The sequence below is a fragment of the Marmota marmota genome, unplaced genomic scaffold (genome assembly GCF_001458135.2).
Source record: "Marmota marmota marmota unplaced genomic scaffold, marMar, whole genome shotgun sequence".
Taxonomy (NCBI): Eukaryota; Metazoa; Chordata; class Mammalia; order Rodentia; family Sciuridae; genus Marmota; species Marmota marmota.
The window spans coordinates 8,652,621-8,677,576 of record NW_026000164.1 but is presented as its reverse complement, the minus strand read 5'-3'; the positions used below and the strand labels follow the sequence as shown (position 1 = coordinate 8,677,576).

At 44.7% G+C, this 24,956-nt stretch overlaps 2 protein-coding genes across 4 annotated transcripts in view; both read left to right on the top strand.

The window, feature by feature from the left end:
• Window positions 1-257: 257 nt before the first annotated feature.
• Window positions 258-15,422, top strand: Casp2 (caspase 2). Of its 3 annotated transcripts, XM_048786789.1 has the most exons (12): window positions 260-429; window positions 2,580-2,730; window positions 3,017-3,184; window positions 3,338-3,419; window positions 4,003-4,097; window positions 4,359-4,535; window positions 8,519-8,647; window positions 8,801-8,891; window positions 12,067-12,204; window positions 12,340-12,449; window positions 12,612-12,792; window positions 13,245-15,422. In XM_048786789.1, exons 1-11 carry the CDS (start codon window positions 356-358, stop codon window positions 12,741-12,743), a joined length of 1,347 nt encoding a protein of 448 aa, XP_048642746.1. In that variant the 5' UTR covers window positions 260-355; the 3' UTR covers window positions 12,744-12,792; window positions 13,245-15,422. The 3 variants fall into 3 exon arrangements, with proteins under 3 accessions (XP_048642747.1, XP_048642746.1, XP_015349229.1); XM_015493743.2 differs by having other exon boundaries at window positions 12,612-15,422; XM_048786790.1 differs by lacking the exons at window positions 12,340-12,449; window positions 12,612-12,792; window positions 13,245-15,422 and adding an exon at window positions 8,976-9,036 and having other exon boundaries at window positions 258-429.
• A 4,690-nt stretch (window positions 15,423-20,112) lies between these two features.
• The window catches only part of Clcn1 (chloride voltage-gated channel 1), a 30,776-nt gene continuing 25,932 nt past the window's right edge, over window positions 20,113-24,956 (top strand). The window contains exons 1-5 of the mRNA XM_015493741.2: window positions 20,113-20,395; window positions 23,247-23,367; window positions 23,747-23,878; window positions 24,470-24,598; window positions 24,804-24,937. Of these exons, the coding sequence (XP_015349227.1) occupies window positions 20,216-20,395; window positions 23,247-23,367; window positions 23,747-23,878; window positions 24,470-24,598; window positions 24,804-24,937 (696 nt within the window). The 5' untranslated portion in view covers window positions 20,113-20,215. The remainder of the gene's footprint in view (window positions 20,396-23,246; window positions 23,368-23,746; window positions 23,879-24,469; window positions 24,599-24,803; window positions 24,938-24,956) is intronic.

The window sequence follows — 24,956 nt, the reverse complement described above, 5'->3', positions numbered from 1 at the left end:
TTATTGCAGCAGGATTGGCAGGGAGGGGGGGGAGGCGCCAAAGGAGGAGGCCTTGATTTCCGCGGGAGCCGATGGCCAGTCGGATTCTTCAGTAGGAGGGGCTTCAGCCATTCCCCGCCCCTTCCAGTTCCGCCGGCGCCTGCTCTCTTCCCATTAGACGGCGCGACCCCGGCAAGAGTTCTGTGTTGCGCACGCACCATCACGAAGGCGGACCTGCCTGAAAGCGGGGCGGGGCTAGGGGCAGTAGGCGCAGGCGCGATTGCCCAGGAGGTCGGGGGAGGGATGCAGAGGAAGTGGCGGCCCTGGGTTTGTTTGGGTTGTGGGCGGTGCGTGCACAGCCCGGGAAAAGCGGGAAATGGCGGCGCCGAGCGCGGGGTCCCCTCCCGCCCTGCAGCAAAGGGGGCTAATGGCTGCTGACCGGAGGCGCAGGTGAGAGGGGAAGGGGTCATTGGGGCCTTCATGGCGTCCAGGAGAGTGGACCGCGCGGTCCCAGCGTGCAGTCTTGTCGCCCCCTGTTCTTGGAGCCCTAAAAGTAGCCGTGTCCGGGCTAGCTGCCAAGGATGGGAGGCCCTGAGGAGCCTTCGGGGCCGTTCCGAGCCAAACCCCGCGCAGGGGCGCGCGAGCAGCCCTCTTGGCCTTGCCTTTCGTGAGCAAAGACTGCCCCAGCCTCCCTTTGTCCACCTCTTGGGGGCTCTGCATAAGGATAGCTCTTTGCAGCCCTGCTAGTCTCCATCCTTTCTTCTGGGTGATGAGGAGGAACTAACTGTTCTCCTTAAAAACCAATGAGCCTTTCTGCAGACATAAGTGTTCTGCCTGATATACATTTGATTTGGATAGACAGTTTCATGACCTGCATTGCTTTCCATATAATGACCAAGTTTTTAAGAAGAATTCAACATAGGCATTGAAGTTTAAGTACTCTGGGAAGATTGGGAGGCTCCTGAGTCTCAGAGCAAGTGGCCACTTCTGCCTTGATCTTTCCTGTAATGAGACAGATGTAACTAGAAAGATATATTGTAATGGTCTTGGTCCAAACCAGGGCCAGGACTGGGAATTAACCCAGAATTTCGGAATAGGCACCTTCAGAAGCACACAGAATCAAAACTTTAGGACTCCCTTGGTTCTCTGCCCCCACCTTGCAACTGTGTCTTAAAAATTGAAGGTTTGGAAACTTTTGAAAAGTTCACATTGGGAGTAGGTGTGCAGAGAGTGGACCACGTTTTTGATAAAAACCGATAAGTTTTTGGTTGAAAATTCAAGTACCAAGTCTGGTACTTGAGGGAAATTGAATAAGTTGTGAGAATGGATATGATTGCCTAGGGAGGAGAGTCTTTTTGGGGAGTCCTAATTCAGTATCAACTTTAAGGACAGGCCAAAGGTCTTCCAAAAGAAATAGAAGCATGGTAGGCAGAGAGGACCTAGAGGGAATGGCCCTTGTGAAAACTATCGGAAGAGAAAGTTTTAAAAACTGATCTTTATCTCAAATTCCTTAGGGTTGTTACCAATCATAAGAGATCTGCTGCTTTGAAAAGAGATCTGTTACTTATGAACCACATTTGGAATAGCAGGAGTATTCTAAATATCTCCTCTGTCTTAGGTGCCCACTTGTTCTCTTCTTGGATATCTGAATTCCTCTCAGACTCTGCTTTTCCCTCTAACTATAAATATCTAGTCCAAGTACATCCATTTTATAGATGCATGTTTTTCTTGTAAATTTTATTATTTTTTGAAGTCAGGATGAAGGTTTAATTAACTAGGTTTTAGGTTGTGTGATGGACCTTTTTTTCTTTTCTCACTGCCAACAAGCCTTTAATGTTGTGTATTTGAAAACTAAGCAGACCTCTGCATTTACATACAAGGGCACCTAGATAATATATCGGAAATAGGAGTCTTTAATTCATAAGCAGAAGTTGGTCTCTTCCCAAATTGATAGAAACACTAAAAAATCTTTGAAATACAGATATCTCTAATAAATTACCAAAGTAATTTAACCTTGCAGTATAATTTCAAGTGACACTGTTCATCACTACATCTGATAGGATTCTGATCATTTCTAGTGTCATTTTGTCACAGTAACTTAAAGGTTTTAAAAAACTTCGTTTGTGTAAGTAATCTAGAAAGCATGTGACTATTAAATCTGGCCATTGGCTTCTGATTTTGCCTTTGTATTAAATTATTTTATTCCTCACCCAAGGTCATTTTAAACTTACATTACTTTTAGATTAATAATATGAATGTTTTCTGGAACTCTCTTAATATTGGTCTGTCTGACAGAGATATATCCTTTCTCTTAAATATATGTGTGCTTGTATTTGGTATCAAGATATTTTTATCCCACAGTCAGACAGTTCATCTCAGATAGCCTCAGTTGAATGTACTCCCCAAAGAATTTTACATTATTCCCTTAGGATTGGTGTACTATTACTGCTTAGTACATCTTTGATTTTAACCAAATTCAGTATAATGAGCCTAATCTTTGTTATTGTAAGTCCCCTTTTTGTTTATTTTGTCCATGGCTCTTCCTCTACTCTTTGTCCCAACTTGTACTCGACTGCCTTTTCATTTACTGTTGTCTATAGGATATCAGTGGTTTATGGTATGCATCCTGACCATCAGGAGACTCTGAAAAAGAACCGAGTGGTGCTAGCCAAACAGCTGTTGCTGAGTGAACTATTGGAACATCTCCTGGAGAAGGACATCATCACTCTGGAAATGAGGGAGCTCATCCAGGTATCTGGAGGCAAAAGAGAGGGGCAAGGAGATAAATTAATCTTAGGGGTAGGAATAGAAGATGATAAAATGTGGAAAGCCATGATGCCTTGCTAAGGATATGCAGGTGCCTTCCTAACTATAGAGAATTTGAAAGAAAAGACATAATGGAAAAGACTTCACCTGTACATAACTTTTTCTGTAAAAGGAATTCTTAAGATGAATGAGGAAACTACTAGAAAGCTTATGTAAAAAATGGGATTATAACTAGATAATTGTGATTTCATAGTTTGTTCTGGTCTCTCAGGCCAAAGTGGGCAGTTTCAGCCAGAATGTGGAACTCCTCAACTTGCTGCCCAAGAGGGGACCCCAGGCTTTTGATGCTTTCTGTGCAGCACTGAGGGAGACCAAGCAGGGGCACCTGGAGGATCTATTGCTTACCACTCTCTCTGGTCTTCAGCACGTACTCCCACCGGTATGGAGCCCTGGATATGTTGAGATTTGGGGAAGGGTTACTCTGGCTGGAAAGGACTTTTTGGGGACAGGGTGGGGAAACTAGATTTTATTTTATTTGGACTGAACCTTCTCCCTAAGGTCTATCATGGTGAGTCCTAAAATTTTTTTACAGTTGAGCTGTGACTACGACATGAATCTCCCTTTCCCAGTATGTGAGTCCTGTACCCCTCACAAGCAGCTCCGCCTGTCATCAGGTGAGAATTAATGGGTTAAAAGGAGTCTCACACATTGATTTCTCTTTTTTTGACTAGTGTTTGACTTTTCCTTAACTAAGACATATTTCATACTGGGAACAATTCCTTCAGTGAATTTGTTAAGGACTAGTAGGATAATTTAAATAGTGCATTAGCTGGGCCCATTTCCCTTCCATCACAGTTAATATTCTTTATAATGATTGGCCTGTTGAGCAACTTACATTGGTAGAAAATTTCTATCCAACTAACTTGTCTTTTCTTTAAAACTGAATGAGAAAAGAATATGTTTGGGGCTACCAACCTACTAATTGTGTAGCCTGATGGTTAAAAACAGGCATTTATCAGATCACCTTTTCAGACATTAAACAAGTTGAGTACCTACTACTCCTAAGCCCAGTGTAGAGGATCCCCTGTGAGCTGAAGCTAACAGCACCTGTGCCCTCTTGGAGTTTACCAGTCAGGGGAATAAGAGACCAAAATTTATCAAAACCTCAGTTCAGAGGGATGTCTGATATTATAATTAACTGCTAGAATTGATGTTTGAATTATATACAAGTTTTTTTGCTTTCTTTTTGTATCACAGACACTATGGAACACTCCCTAGATAATGGAGATGGTCCTCCTTGCCTTCAGGTGAAGCCTTGCACTCCTGAGTTTTATCAAACACACTGCCAGTTGGTGAGTCTTGTGTAATGGCAAGAAAGTTGGAAATTAGATACTCTTTCATGAGTCTTTGAACCTAGTTTTCATGTGCATTTTCTAACTGCCTTATTAGTCAGAAAGTCATTGCTGGTTGGATGCCTTCTGTGAGTGGGTCTCTATTCACCTGGTGAAGTTAAGAAGATTATGTCTTTGGGAGTGGGGGATGCCTAATCTAGTGAGGGTGTCATAGTTCCTGTCATTAAGAAGCTCATGGTCTAACTTGCCCCCACTCCCCAGGCCTACAGGTTGCAGTCTCGGCCTCGTGGCCTGGCATTGGTGCTGAGTAATGTGCTCTTCACTGGAGAGAAAGAACTTGAATTTCGCTCTGGAGGGGATGTGGACCACAGTACTCTAGTCACCCTCTTCAAACATTTGGGCTACAATGTCCATGTCCTGCATGACCAGACTGCACAGGTACCTGAGACTGGAAAGACTGGCATGTAAATCAGATGACTGGGCAACACGTGGGGGCCAGACAAGTCTGCTACCTCTGTGCCTGCTAGGATGTGTCTTAGAGGTTATGTACTCACAGCGTCACTACTGTTGTGCTCTTCACTTTGCAATCTAGTAAAAAAGAATTAGAACCATCCAGCTGTATCAGTGTTGACATCTCAGAGTAACTGTGCTTTCATGGAGTAATAATAGTCCAGGGTTAGGTTCTCACTTTTACATGTTCAGAAACTTGATTCCCAGCCTCTCAGGAAGTGATGAGATACTGGGATTCACCCTAACTAACTCAGAAAAGATATTTATAAACTGGGAGTATGCAGGACATTTATTCTTGCTTGATACCACTGCTTAGGAGCTGAATTATTTGTTAAATGATTACTTTAGAAGGTATAATTCTTTCAAATCATATTCCCCATATGTTATGGGGTTATGGCCCCAAGTCCTTTTGTGGGTAGATTGCTTCCAGACTAGATTCTCAGACCATAAGCAGTTTCATTGGGGTTATTCCTCATTAACCTCAGTGACCAAGCTGCACCACTACTGATTTCATTGCCTTTAGAATTTCTCTTGAAATTAACAGTCACTTATATACAAGTTTATTATGAACTATTTTGATTCCATAATAATACTTCCTTAAACTTGCCTTTGGGGTTGTTAGTGGTGACATTAAAATTTCTAGGAGATTCACTTTGTCCTGTTGAGGCAAAGAATCTTGGTTTTCTGTTTAGCATTTGTTCTGTGTCCTTTGTTTGTTCCCCAGCTGTCCTGCTTCTGTGGGAATAGTTATGCATCTGCTGTCACTTGGCTGCAGCCATTTTCGTCAGCGGGTACCTAGGTGTTGTCCTCTGGTGTTTTTGCCAGCTTCACCATAAGAGCCAAGCAGAACAGCATCTTCGGTTGTCTTGTACTGAAGTAGGTCACACACTTGCCAGAGAGGCCTGCTGGCCATGCAGGACAAGGGTAGCCTGTGTACCAGTCACTACAGAGGGAGTCCTGTGACAAGGTCACTGACACAAAATGTACACTGTGTATGTTTCCTCAGAGGTTTTGGTTCAGCCATTCATTTCACTAGGAGTCTATTATGTGATGGTTTTCTAAATCATACACAACTGAGAAAGGATTTTATATGCATAATAGTTAAAGATACAATACTGAGTCACCAAATCAGCTGTTTACTGCTGTATTTTGATACATTCAGTAGATTTAATAAATGCCATTTCATTTATGGCAAGCCTGATGCAGATTCAAGGACCTATTGAATTCTCATTCTCTGGGAACAGTGTTCTATAACTAGAGTTGCAATGAGGCTTAATTTTGAGCACCTTATAATGGGGGACTGTTAGCTATCAGAAATTTTTAAAATGTGGGCCTTGAATTCAAGGGACTTGAGATAGATTAAGGAGTCTTAATGTCATCTAAAAAGGAAATGCATCCCTTTATATTCCTAAAGACCAAACAGGATTAGAGACACCATTTTCTGTAGGAGCAAAGAGGAAGAATCCCCTGGGAAGATGTGGTCTGAAGGATAAATGAGGCAGGTGAGACTTAAAGAGGCTACTAAGGCAGAGGAGAGTGGTGGCATCTAGGCAGGGAGAAGAGTGTGTAGGCAAGAGCTGCGTGAGTCATAAACTAGGTGATCACCGTGGGTGTCATAATTTGATGCACTGGGCATCTGCCCTGCGTGCTGCTTCCTGGTAAACCTCTCAAGAGACTACTCTTGTGTAATTTTTCAGCACCAAAAAACATTAAGGTCTTCTTTTTCGCCTGTCAGACATTTTGACTTTAAATTCCATTAGAAAACAGGGAATAATACAGTTAATCATAGTGAACACTCTTCTGTTGATAGTGCCAAAGAGAACACCAGAACTCTCTCCGCCCAGGTTTATTTTCAGTATCTCTTTGCATTGTTGCATCTACCTTGTACCTCAGGAGGTTGCTAGACCTAATGCGGACATTAAGAAATGGAGATACATTTTGAAGTGGCAAAGTTCCTTTTCTGATGTGCTAATGTCTTCTAACTTACATTCCAATCACAGACTGCTTTGAGAATGTAGGGACAGGCTGGATCATCCCTGGAAAATGCAGCCATCCTTATAATTTGTGTGTAATTTCAGAGGATTCACAGGTTCTTTTCACATGTTTCCCAACCCCCAGCCAAAACACACCCAAGAGCTAAGAACCCCGCTATTTATAGAACTACTGCAGAAATAAATCTACAGATCCTATTTTAAGCTATTCTACTTGTGGAAAAATTCCTCCAAATAACTAATCTGCATTTGTTGAATAGTTTAATCTTATTAAGTTTAGCTACAAAGTATGTATGTTCTTACTTTGAGTTTTGTTATACTCTATTTACTGGCCGAATAATTTTATGAAGTTGAAAATACTTATGACTAGATGCCCAGGTATATATTTTATTCCATTCTTCAAGCAAAAGTAACTTCTTAACTATTACATGTTCAATTCTACTAATGGTCAACTCTAAAGGAACAGTCACAAGCATGTTATCTCTTGAAATTATGTGTTTCATAAACAAATTAATTTTGGATCTTTATTAATTTAAGATTTCCATTATAGTTGGCTTCTATTTACCCCAAAGATAGAAAAAATAGTTGTTTTTTTTTTTAATATTGTCTATTTCAAGTTATATTGCCATGCATTTTAACTCTTTTATATTACATTTCAATTATATACAAACAGAAGTATTATTCCAAACAAATAGATCAATACATCTCAAACTTATAGCATCAGGATCAGCTGGAGGGCTTGTTAACAGTTTGCAGCAAAAACCTTCTCACAAGTTCCTATCTGATGTTGCTATTGCTGCTTTAGGGATCACACTTTGGGAACCAGTAAAATATATTGTACTAACGTGGTCTTTATGGGATGGGTGGATGGTAAATATATATGGGAAAGAGCATATTTTCATTAAATTTTCTTCAAATTCATAATCAAATGAATTTGTTTTCTCTCTGCTTATCTCAGGTACGAGAGAAGACCCAGAGAGACATAGGTTTGAAAATTATTATACTGCAAGACAATATATAACTCTCTGGTGGATGAACCAAATGTTTAAGTTAGTGATTTTCCTGTAGGCATTTGTGCAAGATAAACAAGATCTTCATTCAAACTACAAGATTGATCCATAATAGGTTTTTTTTTTTTTTAAGTAACATGATTACTCTATTAGACATGCGTGTTATAATGACAAACACAGTGATTGATTCCTTTCTGTGCAATAGCTCATTTAATCTTCACAAACTAAGAACATTTGCTTGTAATTATTTTCCTATTATGTGGAAATTGGAGCCTCAAGAGGCTAACCGTTGTTCTAATCTACGGACCCTGGTTCACTCCTAGGTGACTAACATCGGAATTCACATATGTAGTCTGCCCTGTGTGGAATCGTCCATCACAGTGTGCTTTCCTTAAGCAAAATGTTTTATGCAGACGTTGTCATTGTCTCTTGGATATTTATAGTCCCTGACAGAAAGAAACATATAAATTCTGCTGTGCTTTCTGTCATGATGATATTAACCCTGTCACAGAGCAATGTTTTTTACCTGTAGCTGAATAATGGTCCCCCTTGTTTCATTTGTAAGGTCATTTGTTCAAATGAAGGATCTGGTTCATTGTCAGGGAACAAATTACAGTTGACCAGCTCAGGAATAGCTTCATTAGGGACTTGCTTTAGTCTAGGAGTTTGTAACCTTTCCCAGTGAGTCTGTGAATCTATATGCAGAGTTTTGTGTCTGAATTCTTGTGCATTTTTCTGGCAAGTGCATAGCCTTCTTTAGCCTCTCAAAGGGGTGACTTATCATTTGCTACAGGAATATACAGAAAACATTTTATCTTTAATAGCTTAGGGTTTCAAACAGAAACTAGAGATTGGTATTTATATTGGTGCTGATGTCAGTAAACAACTCTTAAAGGTGTTTTTCTTCTAGGAAATGCAAGAGAAACTCCAGAATTTTGCACAGTTACCTGCACACCGTGTCACAGACTCCTGCATAGTGGCACTCCTTTCACATGGTGTGGAGGGCAGCATCTATGGTGTGGACGGCAAACTGCTGCAGGTGTGTGTAATCTAGGGGAAGCTGACAGTTGTACCTAAGCTGCGTCACTTCCCGCCTGCCCTCCTTTATAACAGCAGTTACTGTTGTATGTGTAGGACTTCCGGAGTCCTTATTGACAGCTTATCCTCTCTTCTCCTTTATTTCTCTCCGCAGCTCCAAGAGGTTTTTCGGCTCTTTGACAACGCTAACTGTCCAAGCCTACAGAACAAGCCGAAAATGTTCTTCATCCAGGCCTGCCGTGGAGGTGAGTGCCCTGGCAGACCGGCACCTGGGTGATGGCTCCTGGGCAGCCTCCACCAGCTCTCACTTTCCTGTTTGCTCCTCTCAGGTGCTATTGGATCCCTTGGGCACCTCCTTCTGTTCACTGCTGCCACCGCCTCTCTTGCTCTGTAAGTGTCTCCCAATGCATGGGGTGTGCTGGGACTTGGGCAGCCCCTGGCTCTCAGGCTGGTCAGTTCTCTGTGCACCACCATAGCCTGTTCTCAGAGTTCTCTTGTCAGTGTCTTCGCCCCTTTTTCTGTCTCTCTTTTCCTACTTCTCTTCACATTTTATCTCCTTCCTCTTTTCTCTTTCCTTCTGTCTTCCCCCTTGTACTTCTCTGTTCACCTACACTTCCATTCTTGCTTCCTTTTTATCATTCATGGACCACACAGGATAACAATACAGACTCCATTTCAACCTTGGACTTTCCTGAGCTGCTTCTGTCCCTCTTTTTTTTTCCTGCAGTCTGTTCTACCCCTTTAAGAGGCAGGCCTGCATGACAAGGCTCAGAAGACACCACAGGCCTGCTTCTCACCCTGGAGGAAAACAGTAGTAATTAAGAGTTCTAAATTTGGAGTCAAATTCTGACTCTGCTGCTTAGTAATTATTTGAAGTTAAAGAAGTTACTTGACATTCCTTCGCCTCAGTTTTCTTTAAATAAAATGTAGACAGTTATACCTATTTCATAAGGTGGTTGTGATGATTAGATAGAATAGTGCATGAAAAAGCAAGTTTACACAGTACCTGATTTAGGGTAAATCTACAAAGCTAGCTATGACTGTTAGAATGTGGTCACTGCCCTCAAGGGGCTTATAGTTTGGGTTGAAGTCCATTTTGTCCAACCATTCACATTTTTTAAGCTGTTATATAATAGCTAACATTATTTTCCTAATCTGATATCACCAAAGATGTAGTTTACTGAGGCCCTACAACATGACTAATACTACACCGGATACTATCACAGAAGCAAAAGAGGATGTGGCCTCACTTTAGAGCCTAGCAGTTACTTTGGAAACTAAAGCAAATATACACTTAGTAGCTTGAGACTAGTTCTCAAGCATGAGCAAAATTAGAAACCACACCTATGAGGAAATACTTGGTAAGAATACATCATTTTAAGTGCAGTTAGTATGAAAAGACTTTTGTGGCTAGGGTAAGGCTTAATTTGGATCCAGGATATATGATTTACATAGGTAAATCTTTGGTAAAGTCTTTGGAGAGTTTTTCCAAGGGAAAGGAACAGTATAATGTGACAAGCACCCGAGAGTAAAAGGACACATTCCCCCTAACCCCAGTTGTGGGATCCAGTTAAAAAGCTGACATTTTCTGTGGTGTGTATGATCACAGGAAGTAGGTCCAGCTGATTACAAACTTTTACTCATAGTTGAGATTTTGAACTTCAACAGATGACAGTATGGAGCTATTGGGAGCTTAAGAAAGAAATAATATGTTGAGTTTCCCCCAGGAAGGTCACCATGTGAGGGAGCTGCTCTAAGAGCATATGAGAACACAAACCTAGTTTTGCATTAACTGTGCTTTTCCCAAGTCCAGAGCACTGCCTGCCCTGGTGGCACTTACAAATGTTGATGAATGAATGAAAATTTACCTGCCTAAGAAATTGTAGCAGTAATATAGAAAACATTAGGAGATGTTGTAAAGAAAGAACCAGTAGCATTTACTGAGTGATAGATCTATGATATGAAGGCAAAAAAGGAGTTCCCTGTCTCTTGAAGGACATTCTTATCTTGGCCCATTTCCTTTAGGAGTCATAACCAGCAAAGTGAAATAAATATGACATTAGTGGTCATTTTCTTCTGAATTCAGAGATGAGTACAGAACTGAATCTGGATAGGGCAATTGCTCTTTCCTGGGGTAATCTGAATCTTTGCTCCTCCTCTTCCCCTTGTCTCTCAAAACTGTATTCATTAAAGGATGAACAGTAGTTGATTATTCCTTTGAAAATTTGAGCTTTCCTTCTGCTACATTTGATAATATAATTAATGTCTATGAAAGTATGACCCCTGCCAAGTTGACTAACATCTCAATTGAAGTGGAAGTTTCATAAGGTGACTTTCCCTTTACCATATCCTTAGGGCTTCATATAAAACAGCATCTGATACATGGCCGTTGCTCAGTGACGTATTATTGAATCAATGAATCTTGGTCCTTTTTTCCACAATTTTTCACCAGGCTCTTGAATGTTGCATGGAGCAGGAAATACTATGAAAGAGCACACACCTCTGCTATTGACCTGTGGTCTTCCCTGTCTCCCTTTCTACCAACAGGACTCCTGCCTCCCCCCAAATGAAACAGCAACATTGAAAATAAGAATCTGTCTTGGGATAGATAAGCTCTAAGTCAAGAGTTTGGGCATGTGCTCAGTGATGCTATGACACTACCACTGAGCTTGAATAATGGTGTTCTTTTTTCAGTTTTGAGGGAAAAAAATAAATTATTCCTATTTTAATTTCTTCCTTTTTAAAATTTCTCTTAAGGGGCTGGGGATGTGGCTCAAGCGGTAGCGCGCTTGCCTGGCGTGTGTGCGGCCCGGGTTCGATCCTCAGCACCACATACAAACAAAGATGTTGTGTCCACCGAAAACTAAAAAATAAATATTTTAAAAAAAAAAAATTTCTCTTAAATCTTAGATGCCTGCTATAATTTATCTTGTAAAGTTAAACAAGTAGTAAGTGCTTTAAAGATATCAAAATCACCATGGGAACTACTGATCATGATTAGTTTTGTAGCTTATTTTACCGATAATAGAGATTAAAGTTATGATTTTTATATAGCATTTTTTGGTTTTTGCTTATGTAATAAAACTGAGTGTGTCAATATTCTATTGCTTTTTACAGTCAAAGCACTGTGACTTCTAGGTATTTTTCCAATTGAACTTAGATGATTTTTTTTGCCTCGCCGTGTATATATGCATGTGTTTGAGTGCAGTCAGTGCCTGGCCTAGTAGGCACCCCCTGGATAATGAGGCATGCTGGGAAAGTAATAACTTCTGTTTTTAAATTCATCTATCATAGGTTGGAGACAACAGCTGGAGATGACTCTTCCCATTCAAGGTTATAGGGAACTTGGGCTTACCTGTGACAGGCTGCTAGAGATGGGAGAAAGTAACATCTTTGTTCAATTTGTGTGCCTTTCTACAGACGAGACTGATCGCGGTGTTGACCAGCAGGATGGAAAGAAGCCCGGGTGTGAGGAGAGTGATGCTGGGAAGGAGGAGATGCTGAGGATGAGACTGCCCACTCGCTCTGACATGATTTGTGGCTATGCCTGCCTCAAAGGTATTTGGAATTCCAGTAGGTAACCCAGAAGATATACTCTGGGCTTGAGTTTTTCATACTGCAGGTTACAAGATACCATGGAAGTCACCTGTATGGGGGAGGATTCCCCATGACCTTCATGCCTTCTGGTTGCAGGCACTGCTGCCATGCGGAATACCAAACGGGGTTCCTGGTATATTGAGGCACTCACTCAGGTGTTCTCTGAGAGGGCTTGTGACATGCATGTGGCCGACATGCTGGTTAAGGTAAGTCAGCCTGGCCGGCTCCACAAGCCCTCGCATCTCCGTAGCATTCTCCCTTCCTCTTCCTTGCCCCACTTCTCTTAGGCTCTCTTCTCCTGTGTTGGACTGCTGTCGTGAAAGCACAAGCTGATCTCAGACTCTGGACCACTGGCTCTGCCTTTCCAGGTGAATGCCCTCATCAAGGAGCGTGAAGGCTACGCCCCTGGCACAGAGTTCCACCGATGCAAGGAGATGTCTGAGTACTGCAGCACTCTGTGCCGTCACCTCTACCTGTTCCCAGGATACCCTCCCACGTGATGCCACCTCCCCATCGTCCATGCTGTTGGCGGCCACTGGACCACCAGAGGCACGATAGAGCCTTTTTTCTTCCAGATGCAGTTTCTGTTCTGCCCCCTCAGGGATATGGGGACCCCCCAGGCTTGTTTCCAGTACCCGTCATCTCCGCCTTTGTGTGTGGGACTCCAGGCCAGCTCCTCTTGTGTGAAGCTCTCCCCGTAGAGCCGGCTCTGGCTGAACTTGTTGCCAGGAATGTTTTGGCTGCAATCAAAGAGCCTGGCAGGCAGTGCTATGAACAGTACCATTGTGGGGGAGGGCATGCAGATTTCTTAGTGTTTGTTACTTCGGCCCCCAGGGCTTCTGCGGGGCACTTTGGTCGTCACTCTTATTACAGTAGTAATGATGTCTCAGAGATGGTCTCATATCTGTTGTTTGTTTCACTTCCCAACACCGTTTGTCCCAGAGTGAGAGTTTGGAGGGTGTCCTTAGTTAACATAGGCATTTTCATTTGGCTTTGAAAAGGTAGGTGTGGCTGAAAGACACACCCTCTACTGTGAGCAGAAGTGCCTGTACATTCCCTTCAGGACCGTGGGTCCCTGTGGACAGCAGTCTTCTCACTTCGCCCTTTGGGCTGCAGGAAGCCAGCCTTTCATCAGCGGTTGGGTCTGCATGCTTTGCTCCTGGGAGTGTTAAAGAGCTTCCTTGGGCCTTTTTTCCCCCGAGCAGTTACTGAAGTGAGTGTGTGGGGAGAGTGGGCAAAAGGCCAGGAGGGTGGTGTTCTCCTCACACTGACCTGCCACCGTGTCTGCTTTCTCTCCGAGATGTCCCTTCCTCTCCCGTAGTGTTCTCATGTCCGAGCAGTCAAAGGGAACCTCACATCTGGATTTCTGGACTAGCTTTCCACTGTTGTCTCCCTCCTTCATGTCTCTTCCTTTCACTGCGTTTCCTCCTGTTCAGTGCTGCCATGTCAGTGGGCGGTGCCCCTTTGCTGGGTCCTTTGGCTCCTGCACTCTGCTTCTTTGTCAGACTTGTTTCGATTTTATGTGGTCTTCTCTCCCCTCCCATTCTGTTTCAGTGAGGATATTACCACATACATTATTATTCTTTCAAACCTAGAAACTTTATTTCTACTTCTATGAAACCTTCCTGTTCTTAAGGCATTCTTTTCCATTTCCATTTTACCCCCTCCAATCTATTCTTCACATAACAGAATGGTTTGGGGTTTTTTTGTTTGTTCATTATGTTTTGGGGGACATTATTTTGGTTTTTAGTTTCTTGGTATTAGAGATTGAACTCAGGGACACTGTACCACTGAGCTGCATCTCTAGCCCTTTTTATTATTTGGGGGGGGAGGGGGGACGACAGGTTTTTTGTAAGTTACTTAGGGTTTTACTAGGTTCCTGAGGCTGCCTGGAACTTTTGATCCTCCTGCCTCAGCTTCCTAAGTCACTGGGATGATAAGCATGTTCCATTGCCTGGCCACTTTTTTGTTTTTTAAATATAAATCTGATGATGTCATTCTCCTGCTTGGAACTCTTTGGCTTCCTGTTACACCTCATAAAATTCAAACTCCTTACCCTGGTTTGTGAGATATGGCCCTTGTCTTCCACTTGAACCTTATTAAGTAGTGGCTTCTCACTATGCTATAACCCCGTGGCCTCTTAGTGTCTCAGCTGTTCTAAGCTCTCTATCCCAATGCTCTTGCCTGGGATAGCATCTTATTCTTCGAGTTTCATGGAGGCCTTCCCAACCTATGGTCTATAAACAGTCTTCTCTGTTTATTACTGCTTTCTGTTTAATTCTTCTTCTTTGGTTCTGAGGATTGAACCTAGGGGCATGCTTCCATTGAGCTGCATCCTCTAGTCCTTTTTATTTTTTGAGAAGAGGTTTTGCCACATTGTTTTTTTTTTTTTTTTTTTTTTAATATTTATTTTTCAGTTCTTGGCGGACACAACATCTTTGTTTGTATGTGGTGCTGAGGATCGAACCAGGGCCGCACGCATGCCAGGCAAGTGCGCTACCGCTTTAGCCACACCCCCAGCCCCGTTTTGCCACATTGTTGATTCTGGTCTTGAACTTTTGATCCTCCTGCCTCAGCCTTCCAAGAACCTGCAATTACGGTGTCCACCACCTTGTCCAGCTCGTTTCATTCTTTCCTTGCACTTATTGCAACTTGTAATTACATATTTGTTTGTTTTACTTGTTTGTTTTTATATCTCCTACTAGGCTATAAGCTCCAAGAGGGCAGGAACCCTGGCTCTCTTACCTGTATGGACCCAGTGCTTGGTGCTTACTAAATCTTCAGTAAATGTTCGTTGAATGAAGAAAGGAGGCAGCAGCCAACCCTTTCTAGAACCCTACTTTTTGACAAAATTTCCCTTTTGACATTGTACAGTTGAGTATTTGTACTTGTGTTTTTCCAGGTGTTCTGTTTTTGTCCACTGGTATTTTTAGCTCCTTGAAGACATACCATCTGTGAAACAGCTTCTTTCACATCCTGCATGGTGCCTAGCGGAATGCACACATGCAATAGTCAAGGTGCTCAATAAACATTTGTTGTGCGAGCGGGTGGCTTGAAGACTTGCTCCCTTTGGGTCAGTGTAGGATGGGCATATTTAAGTGATCTAGCCTTTCCACTTCCCACTGCCAAGATTTGTTTTGCCATGAGGTGCCAAATAAATGTTCATATTTGTTACTGTTGCCTGCCTGGTGTCTGTTTCTGTAGATGCTCAGTTTTCAGAGCCACGTGTCTTCATTTTCTTGGGCCTTGTCCTGCGTCGTTCCTTGCCACCTCACGAGGCATACCTAGAACTGAAGACCCCTTATTTTGCTGCCCCTCTTTCTCATACATTGGCATAGCCCTGGGTTTGATTTCTCATGTTCAGATGAGTCTTTACCAAGCAGTGTTGGTTCTAGCTTATTTAATTATGGGATGGAGGCTGGAGTGACAGACTGGACTGGAATAGGAGGATAGGAGGGAAGGAATAGTAGTACTCCATTTCTCACATGGTCCAAGTGAGGTTTAAGGTGAGCAGAGATTGTAACAGACTTAGGGCTGGGCATGGTGGCAGAAGGATCTCGAGTTCAAAGCTAGCCTCGGCAAAGGCGAGGCACTTAGCAACTCACTAAGACCCCGTCTCTAAATAAAATACAAGATAGGGTTGGGGATGTGGCTCAGTGGTTGAGTGCCTCCGAGTTCAGTTCCTGGTACCAAAAAAAAAGAATTCTAGGGCAGCATGGAAGCACTGGATTCTGAGTTGTGCTCTTGGGATATATGTCTAGAGACAAATGTGCAGGTAGAGGTGGGCTTCAGAGGTTTAGCAAGAGATTAAAAATTCTGTAGGAGCATTTGGGTGGGAAATAGCTGTGGGACTTGGGGAAAGTTGCTGAGGAGTACAGAGTGGGGCGGGGGGGCAATTGTCTAAGAAGAGGGAAAGGGCATAGTTAAGCTGAAGCATGTCACCAGACAGGGGATCCAGTGTGAAAGAATACCAGAGGCAAAGAGCACAAAAAAGGGACTGAAACCAGTTGGTCACGCTGTCAGGGATACAAGAATCTAGGAAAGTTTAAGGAATTGCAGGAATCTTGGGAGTAAGAACCCATTTTCAAGACGGGAAAGCTTCGGAATTACAGAACAGTGTTTGCTGAGCAGAAGTTCGTGTCCTTGCCACCTGCCCTTGAATCAGGGCATCAGGTTGAATTTCACAACTCAATTCCCTTCCCCCACTTACCTCTGCCAGGGGATTCTCTTCTAAAATTATCCCCCTCCCTGAGCTGGGGGCTGCCCTCTGCCGCCCTTCCCCATCCTGTTTTCACAAACGGAAAAGGAAAACAGGAAGAAATGAAACAAATGATATACCAGACCAGAGCTGTGAACCTAAGAGGAGGGAGAGCTGTCTGAAGACAGGAGAGTGGCTACTGGGGATGGAGTGCAGGGCCTAGGGAGGCACTGAGCAAGGAGTTTGCCGCCTCCCCAGGTCCCACAGGGACTTCCCACTGTTTTTTGGTTTGGTTTGTTCAGAAGGAAAGCGAGGCTCAGAGATTCAATTATCATTTATCATAAATGAAATGTAGCATTAAGAACTTGGATTCTACAACTTTCTAGGTATGATTTTCAAATCTGGCCCTGCCTTTGAAGATACTAGAAACCTTGGCCCAGATAATTTACATTGAACCTCGGTTGCCCTTACTTAAAAATGAGGAAAAGGTCTCTGTCTTCAAAGGCCCCAATGAGGATTAAATGTGATGCAGGAAAAAGATTATCATATTTGGAAAGCCAGAAGAGGTAGAAAGAGACCTGCTGATTACTACAGGGAAATCCTAATCTGCTGGGAACAGATAGAAAAAGACCAAGGATTTTTCACCCTGTGCTGGGACTTGAACCCAGAACTCGGCCCCTTAAACATGCTAGACAAGCTTTCTATCATAATGATAGCTACATCCCCAGCCTAGGATCAAGGAGTCCTGAAAGAGCAAAGCCCAATAAGGAGTAGAGGAGAAATGAGCACCAGTGGGGTCTTCTACAAAGAGAAAGTGTCTCAGAGGTAGTTGTAGTTGCTTTGCTAAAATTTCAGAAAGCGGAGCATGAGTGCTGTGCTGCCAGCCATGCAGAGGGATAACACGATGACTGTCGGATTTATTGCCCCATCAGTTGGGGAGGCTGGACTTAAAGTTGGAAAATACGAAAAACTCAGAAAATCCATACCTAAATTCCAAGGGAGATGCATAGGACTATCCTATACAAGCACCTTTACCCGCCAAACAAACCTCCCTCCCGCTTATGCCCCCTGTGGCCACTCTGTATAACTTCCTTCAAACAGCAATTCCATAAGCCGCAGGTTTGTTCTTGATTCTCCTAATATAAGAATCTGGTTCTTAGAGTGGCAGTCTGCTTTCCTTCAGGACTGCATGTTTCCACTTGGCAGGTATGAGCACTTTCCTGACCCCTCTGGTCTCCGCCTCCAAGTCTGAGAATCGAGATCAGGCTGAGTTTCTCAGGGGCAGGAAGGAAATAGCAATTGCATCTGATAGTTGTATCAGTTTTGTACAAAAACCAATTACCTTTAAAAGAGCCAGACCTCACAAACAAGTGAAAAATCTTTTCTGTTTCTGAAGGCCTCCAACAATATAATGTCATTTTTCACTCTATTTTCTTTGTTGAGGAAGCGCTCCTTTCATTTCGCACCAGTTCCTTAGAGCTTGCCTTATCTACTGTCTGCAGTAAGAGCAGGTAGCCTCACAGAACCTTTAGTCCCTCAAGCAATCACAAACATTTGTCATCTCGAAGGGTGGATGATAGGTCTGAGGATTTATGGGACTAATGGTAGAAAAGACGAGATTTTTTTCAATTTTATTGGTATATAATTGGCAAATAGAGATTTTACATATTTATGGCATACAACTTGATGTATTGGTATACGTATACATTGTGAAGTGATCACTATAATCAAGGTAGTTAACCATCATCTCACGGTTACCCGGGAGTGTGTGTACGTGTGTGTGTGTGTGTGTGTGTTGAGCACACTTAAGCTCTACCCTCAGCAAATTTCAGACACTTAGTATAGTATTGTTAATTATACTCACCACACACATTACATCTCCAGAACTCATTTGATAACTAAAACCTTACATCCTTTGACCACTATCTCCCCAGGACCTATACCCCTAGCCCAGCCGCTGCTCTCCGCTTCTGTGAGTTCCACTGCTTTAGATTCCACCCATGAGTGAGATCATGAAGTATTTGTCTCTCTGTTTCTGGCATATTTTACTTAGCATGATGTCCTCTTGATCCATCCAAGTTGTCACAAATGACAGAGTTACCTTCTTTTTAAAGCTGAATAATAGTCCATTGTATATGCATATCACATTCATCTGTTGATCTGTTGTTTCTATATCTTGGCTGTTGTGAACAGTCCTGCATTGAACAAGAGAGTATTGATATCTCTTAGAGTGATTTATTTGTCTCTGGGCAGATACCTAGAAGTGGGACTGCTAGATAATATGGTATTTCTATTTTTAATTTTTTGAGGAATTTCCATACTATTTTCCATAAGTATTGTACCAGTTTAGATTCTCACCCGAGTCCACAATAGTTCCCTATTCTTTGCATACTCTCCAACACTTACCTCTTATCTTTTTGATAGTAGCCATCCTAAAAGGTGATATCTCGTGGTTTTGATTTCATTTCTCTGAATGTTAGAAATGTTGAGCACCTGGAAAAGGTACTTTTTAATGGTATCCATCTTCCCGATTGTTTGGGTGATTCCATTTAGTTTAGGTCAAAATTAAACATTGTAGGCTAGACGTTTGGTGTCCCTACCTCCTGGTCCTTGAATTTGGATGGATCCTAAATTTTGCCTCAGTTTATAGCTTTCATCTATAATGAGATCATTGGGAAGGAATCTTCTTAGGAAAGTCTGTGAAATAGACCCAATGCTGGATGGAGCAGATAGGCCTCGGTCAAAAATTATTTATTGGCCTAAAAGAGGAAGAATAAAGAGGTGACTTCCCCTTTGTCTTTTGCTGTTGGCTCATCATGGGAAGCACTCCTTTCCCACCACCTTGCCTCTGGCTTATTTCCGCTTCTCCCTGTTATCTGCCTGCGCTGACAGAGCTGTCAAGGGCACCACAGTTTAAGTGGGAGCTCAGTCCTTCCGCGTAGATCTGGGCTGGCCATGTGGTTGATACATGTGGGTCTGGGAAAGGGGAGAAGTTCGAGAACCCAAGGCTATTACCAGTGCTTCCCTCAAGTGTTCCACACCCAGAGGGTGATAAGGATGGGATCAAGGGGGTGGCACCAAAGGTTATTAGCAGCGTCTGGCAGACCAGGGCAGAGAGCTGAAGGAGTCAGCAGGGAATGGAATGGGTTAGAGAGTCGGCCAGACAGAAGCACAGGATCGAGGTGAGACCTGAACCCTGCAAAGGTACCGAGTTGGAGACCACCCAACAGGGAGAGATGGCAGAGAGGCACCAGCTGCTCTCCCAGGTAAGTTTCCTGGCCAGCGTTTCCAGACCTTCTAGTTACTTCTGCACCGCACCCCTGGCCTTCCACATGCTGAAGGAGAGGTGGGAGCCAGGGCCTTAGTACAGACCAGTGCAGCACACAGCCTGGAGAACACACTGAGCAGCTCCCTACCCTGCCCCAGCGATATTTATAGAGGAATCACTGACCTGGGCCTGGAAACCTACTAGTGACTAGGGAGGGGACAATGCTGCTGGCCTGTGAAGGGAATTCCCTGTGGGGCTGTCCCACAGGTTCTTATCCCAACCCCCATCCCAGCACTACACTGACACCTGCTTCGACCCCAAGCAGATCAGATGTGGCTGGGGGGGGGGCATGTCATGTGATGGGGAGGCATCTATAAATAGCTGGAGGTGGGCATGCTGCCCCAGACGCCTTGGGGACAGGCGAGAGCAGAAGCTTAAGGAGCTGCCCTGGGGGGAGGACAGGGGCAAGCAGGCCAAGGCCTGGCTAGGGCTGGGGGGCAGGCCACATGGAGCGATCCCAGTTACAGAGGCATGGGGGTGAACAAAGCTGGTGGGGTAGTGCCCCCCAGTACCAGTACATGCCCTTTGAACACTGCACCAGCTATGGACTGCCATCTGAGAACGGGGGCCTTCAGCATCGGCTCCGAAAGGACACAGGCCCCCGGCACAACGCCCACCCCACCCAGGTAAAGTCCTAAGGGGAGGGAAGCGGTGGACAGGGGAGAAGGTGGGGCCAGGGATGGGTGAGTTAGGAATTAGGTGAAAAGAGGGAGCACCTTTCAACTTTGTAAAAAGTCCATGGTAATATGTTCAAATTATAAAACCCTTTCAAGGGTATGGACTCACCTAAGTGTGCACTCTAGAAATACATGTGCAGATTCATGTAGCCTTTACTAACAGGATAACCAATTCCTGTGGGGAACTGGCAGAAACAGATCCAGGAGGAGCTGGTGCTTACGTAACCCACACAGAGTGATTCAAGTTGGAGCCCACATGCTCTGTGCTACCAGCATCTCCCACATGCAGACCCTGGGGGATTTCTGCCATGCAACCTACCACAGAACACACACACACACACACACACACACACACACATACACATACACACACACACAAACACACGAACTCTTCTACAGAAAGCAGAAGAAAGGAGTCGAGACAAGTAGAGAAAACAGGCTGGGTATCTTGCCAGTATTCAAAAACCTACCCATGTCAAAATGAGCAGAGAGATGTATTCACCTTTTAGGAGTTTGAGGACACAGCTCAGTAGTAGAGCACTTGTCTTGCTTGCACTAGGTCCTGGGTTCCATCCCTAGCACCACAGGGGGTAGGGAGTGGGGGAAAGCTCTTAGATGCCAAGATTGAGGAAATAAGAACCTATTAAGTGTGAACCACTTAGAAAGGTGCTGGTCCTAGAAAGGAATTGGCAAACTAGTTAGGGAGAAGCATCCTCCAGGGGTGGGGATCAGTGGGTTCAGACATCTAGAAGAGAGGAAATAGAGTTGGGCCCAAGGAAAGGAAGGTGGTGAAATCACCCTGGAAAGTTTACAGGCCACGATTGTTAAGTCTACCTCTCGCCACAGAAACTGCAGAGACCGAGAGCGGAAGGTGTCCTGAGGATCAGATCAGACTTAGAAAGTGTTTTGCTGACAGGGAGCCTATGTTTCTGTAGGTGTGAGGCTGGAAGCCTGAGGGGTGCGCTGTGCGGGTGATTCACAGCATTGGAGTCAAGAGGATCCTCAGCCCTGACCAGTCCCCCAGGGAAACTGTGGAGGCATCACAGGGCTGGTGGAACTTTTGGGGAGCAGGACATAAATGTCATGTAGGCTGCAATAGTGAGATAGTGGTTTCTGGAGATGGTGGCACCTGACTGTGGCCTCTGACCCAGGCCTTGGAACACAATGTGAGTACCCTCATTCTCAACAGGGTACTGGTCATTTCTAGACGGGGGAGGGTGACAAATTGAGGGAAAGTGCAGTTAGGGCACTTTCTGGTGACAGTGAGGACACTGGCCAAACATGCATGAAACCACATGGGAAAGAATGACAAATTGGTTTGGAGAGGGGTTCAGCTGGTTTCCACAAGTCTTTGAAAGCAAAAAAAATTAGTTTGGATTTTTATGAGGGGAAATTCCAGAGTTACACAAAGCAGGGAGGATGGTATAATGAACCCCCAAGTACATGACAGTTTTCCACATTTCATCCGCCTCATTTCATCAACTCTTCACATGCACAGAAGACTGTCAACATGTCCCAGGCATGGCATCACTTAGAGACTTGGGTTTTGATTCTGCCTTCCCCTCCCCTGCTTCAGTGTGGTGGTTAGTGCTGGACCAGCACGATGGATCTGGTCCTGTAGCACCTCCCGGCCTCGGTTTTGGTAGGAAGCACACCCTTCCTAAGCTATGCCAGCCTGGGACCTCAGGGAGCCAAGGCAGCCCCAGTTTTCTGAACTCCACTGGGAGTGTCTTCTAACTCTGGGTCCCAGGCAGGGTTCTGAGGGAAACACTGACTCCCTGGGCCACTGGCCTCATCCTAGGAGACGAAACAGCTGAGAGCAGAGCAATGAGTGTGTGCCGGTTCCGGACCATGTATAAAACTGATGCTCATGTTATGAAATCAGATCTCTTCTAGGTGGTTCATCCAGAATCAGCAAAATGGCCTGGCCTGCACCTGGTCCTAGAGGCTGGAGATAGTGTAGTGGGGGACAAGGGGGCAGTTAATAGTGGTCATTTTACATGCACTTCACAGTCACATATGCTAATGTCAAGAGGAGGCTTTGGGATCTGACTGTGCCTCTCTACCCCTTCACATGACAGTGGGGCCTGGTTACCTTGTTTTGGGAAGTAGATTGATTGACTTCCTTATCAGACCTGATTCCTCATTATGCCTATGAAGGCTGGGGAATGAGATGGATGGGGTTTATCCAAGCTCAACAGAGAATCCAGGTGCCACAGGAAGGCATTCACAGCAGGCAGTATAACCAAGTCATTTGTCTCCGTACCCATGTGCAATTTTTATGAGTCAATGAAGAATAAAAGTCATGTGCTAGCTTGGCCAGTTCATCCTCACCTGGTTCAAAGAGTGACCCTAGGAGGGAAGTCAGTGTCAGGGAGTTGGGGGTCTTGGAAATTATAGAGTCCTACAGAAAGCGTAGTGACACTTAAAATGCCTACCAGCTATGGATGCCCAATCTAAGTACGGTTCTCTGGGTCTCCACTACCTAGTGGGAATTAGCCTCCCTGATGAAGGCTACCATGGACCAAGATGAGTACAGGGTGAGGAAGGGATAAAAAGAAGGGGTGCGTGTGTGTGTGTGTGTGTGTGTGTGTGTGTGTGTGTTGGGGGTAGGGATGGACAGGAAAGAGCAGGAAATGTGTGACTGGAGAGTGGAAAGGTAAGAGCAGGGAAACCACAAAGTACCCTGCATGCAGCCCTCAACACCCCGGATCCAAAAGAGCTCTATTTCTTGTCTGTGAGTCTCCTTGCTGCCCTTTGTCTATGCTGAATAGACATTGACCATTCTCCTTCCATCCAGATTTATGGCCATCAAAAAGAGCAATTCTCAGACAAGGAACAGGATATGGGGATGCCCAAGAAGATGGGCTCCAGTTCTACGGTGGACAGCAAGGATGAGGACCACTATTCTAAATGTCAAGGTGATGGGGACTGAGGAGTAAAGGACTCTGGAATAGGAGGTACAGGGATTACAAGAGTACCCTGGATGCTCCGTTGTACGTACCTCCCTCTTCCACACACTCATAGAAGCCCTCCTCTAGGAGCTAAGGGAAAAGCACTTCACCCACCTCCTTCACACTGAGCCTTGTTCCCTACTGTCTCACCTACCCTCCCAAGAAACAGGAGCTTTATAGGGGAATTCACAGATTTTGGGGGAGTTGGTAGAGGTGTAAGGAGAATTCAGCAACACACACAAGACCCTAGAGCCCAATTCCTCCCCTCTACTCCTCAACCGCACACTTGAGGTAGTGACTGCTGGGCTGCGTTTGTCCTTTTTTTTTAACCCTTTCCTCTTCCTAGATTGTATCCACCGCCTGGGACGTGTGGTGAGAAGGAAGTTGGGGGAAGACTGGATCTTTCTGGTGCTCCTGGGCCTGCTGATGGCTCTGGTCAGCTGGTGCATGGACTATGTCAGTGCCAAGAGCCTTCAGGGTAGGCTCCTCGGGACCGATGCCCTCGGCTCTCCCCACACAGAGGCTGTTCCTAGGATTTCCACCTAGGGCATGCTGGATGTGTTTGGGTAGGGGATGCTGTACGGAGGGCAGACACAACTTGTCTGAAGCACCTGACCTCAGACAAGACCAAACCCATCAAGACTCGAGGCCCAAATCCATGTCCCTTCCTTCCACCTGCAGTGAACACCCCTCTAATAGGTTAACCCACTTGCTCCAGTTTCCCCCAGGATCTTCCCAGTTTTAGTTCCGAGTCCCAGGAACCCCTCAGTTCTGGCCAGGTGGGTGGATTGGTCACCCCATGGCCTCTAGCCATGCGCTACAGTCTATTCTCAAGTGTGACTTACAGCCCAAACACCTACCTCCACTGGCAGAGGGAACTCACCTCCTGCAACTCAGGTTTCCCACATGTAAAATGAAAGTAGTATCCCTGAGGAGAGGCAAACAGGATGTCCGCAGCCTGGTAGCACAACCAGCAGTATGTCTGCCATGCAGTGTTATAGACGTGGGTGGCAGTGATCACCATAACTGTCAGCATCTCCTCCCTGACCCCAGGCTTGTGTCCCTGCAGCCTACAAGTGGACTTACGCCCAGATGCAGCCCAACCTTCCTCTGCAGTACCTGGCCTGGGTCACCTTCCCGCTTATTCTCATCCTCTTCAGCGCCCTCTTCTGCCAGCTCGTCTCTCCCCAGGCTGTTGGTGAGAACTTTCTAGAAGAGTCCACACAGTCGTGTTGCTTGCAGACTGTTCCTCTCATCCTTCAGCCCCACTTCCAGCCCTTTGGGGGCCCTGCCATGATCCCCTCCAGGACAACTTCTTCAGTCCTCCCAACCCCCATTTCCCTTCCATCTCCTGCTTAATCTCCAGCTCAAACTTGTCCATGACCCTTCTTTAACCCTTTCAGGCTCTGGAATCCCTGAAATGAAGACAATCCTTCGTGGGGTTGTCCTGAAGGAGTACCTCACAATCAAAGCTTTTGTGGCCAAGGTGGTGGCCCTGACTGCTGGGCTGGGCAGTGGCATCCCTGTGGGAAAAGAGGTGGGTCTGGTGTGCACTG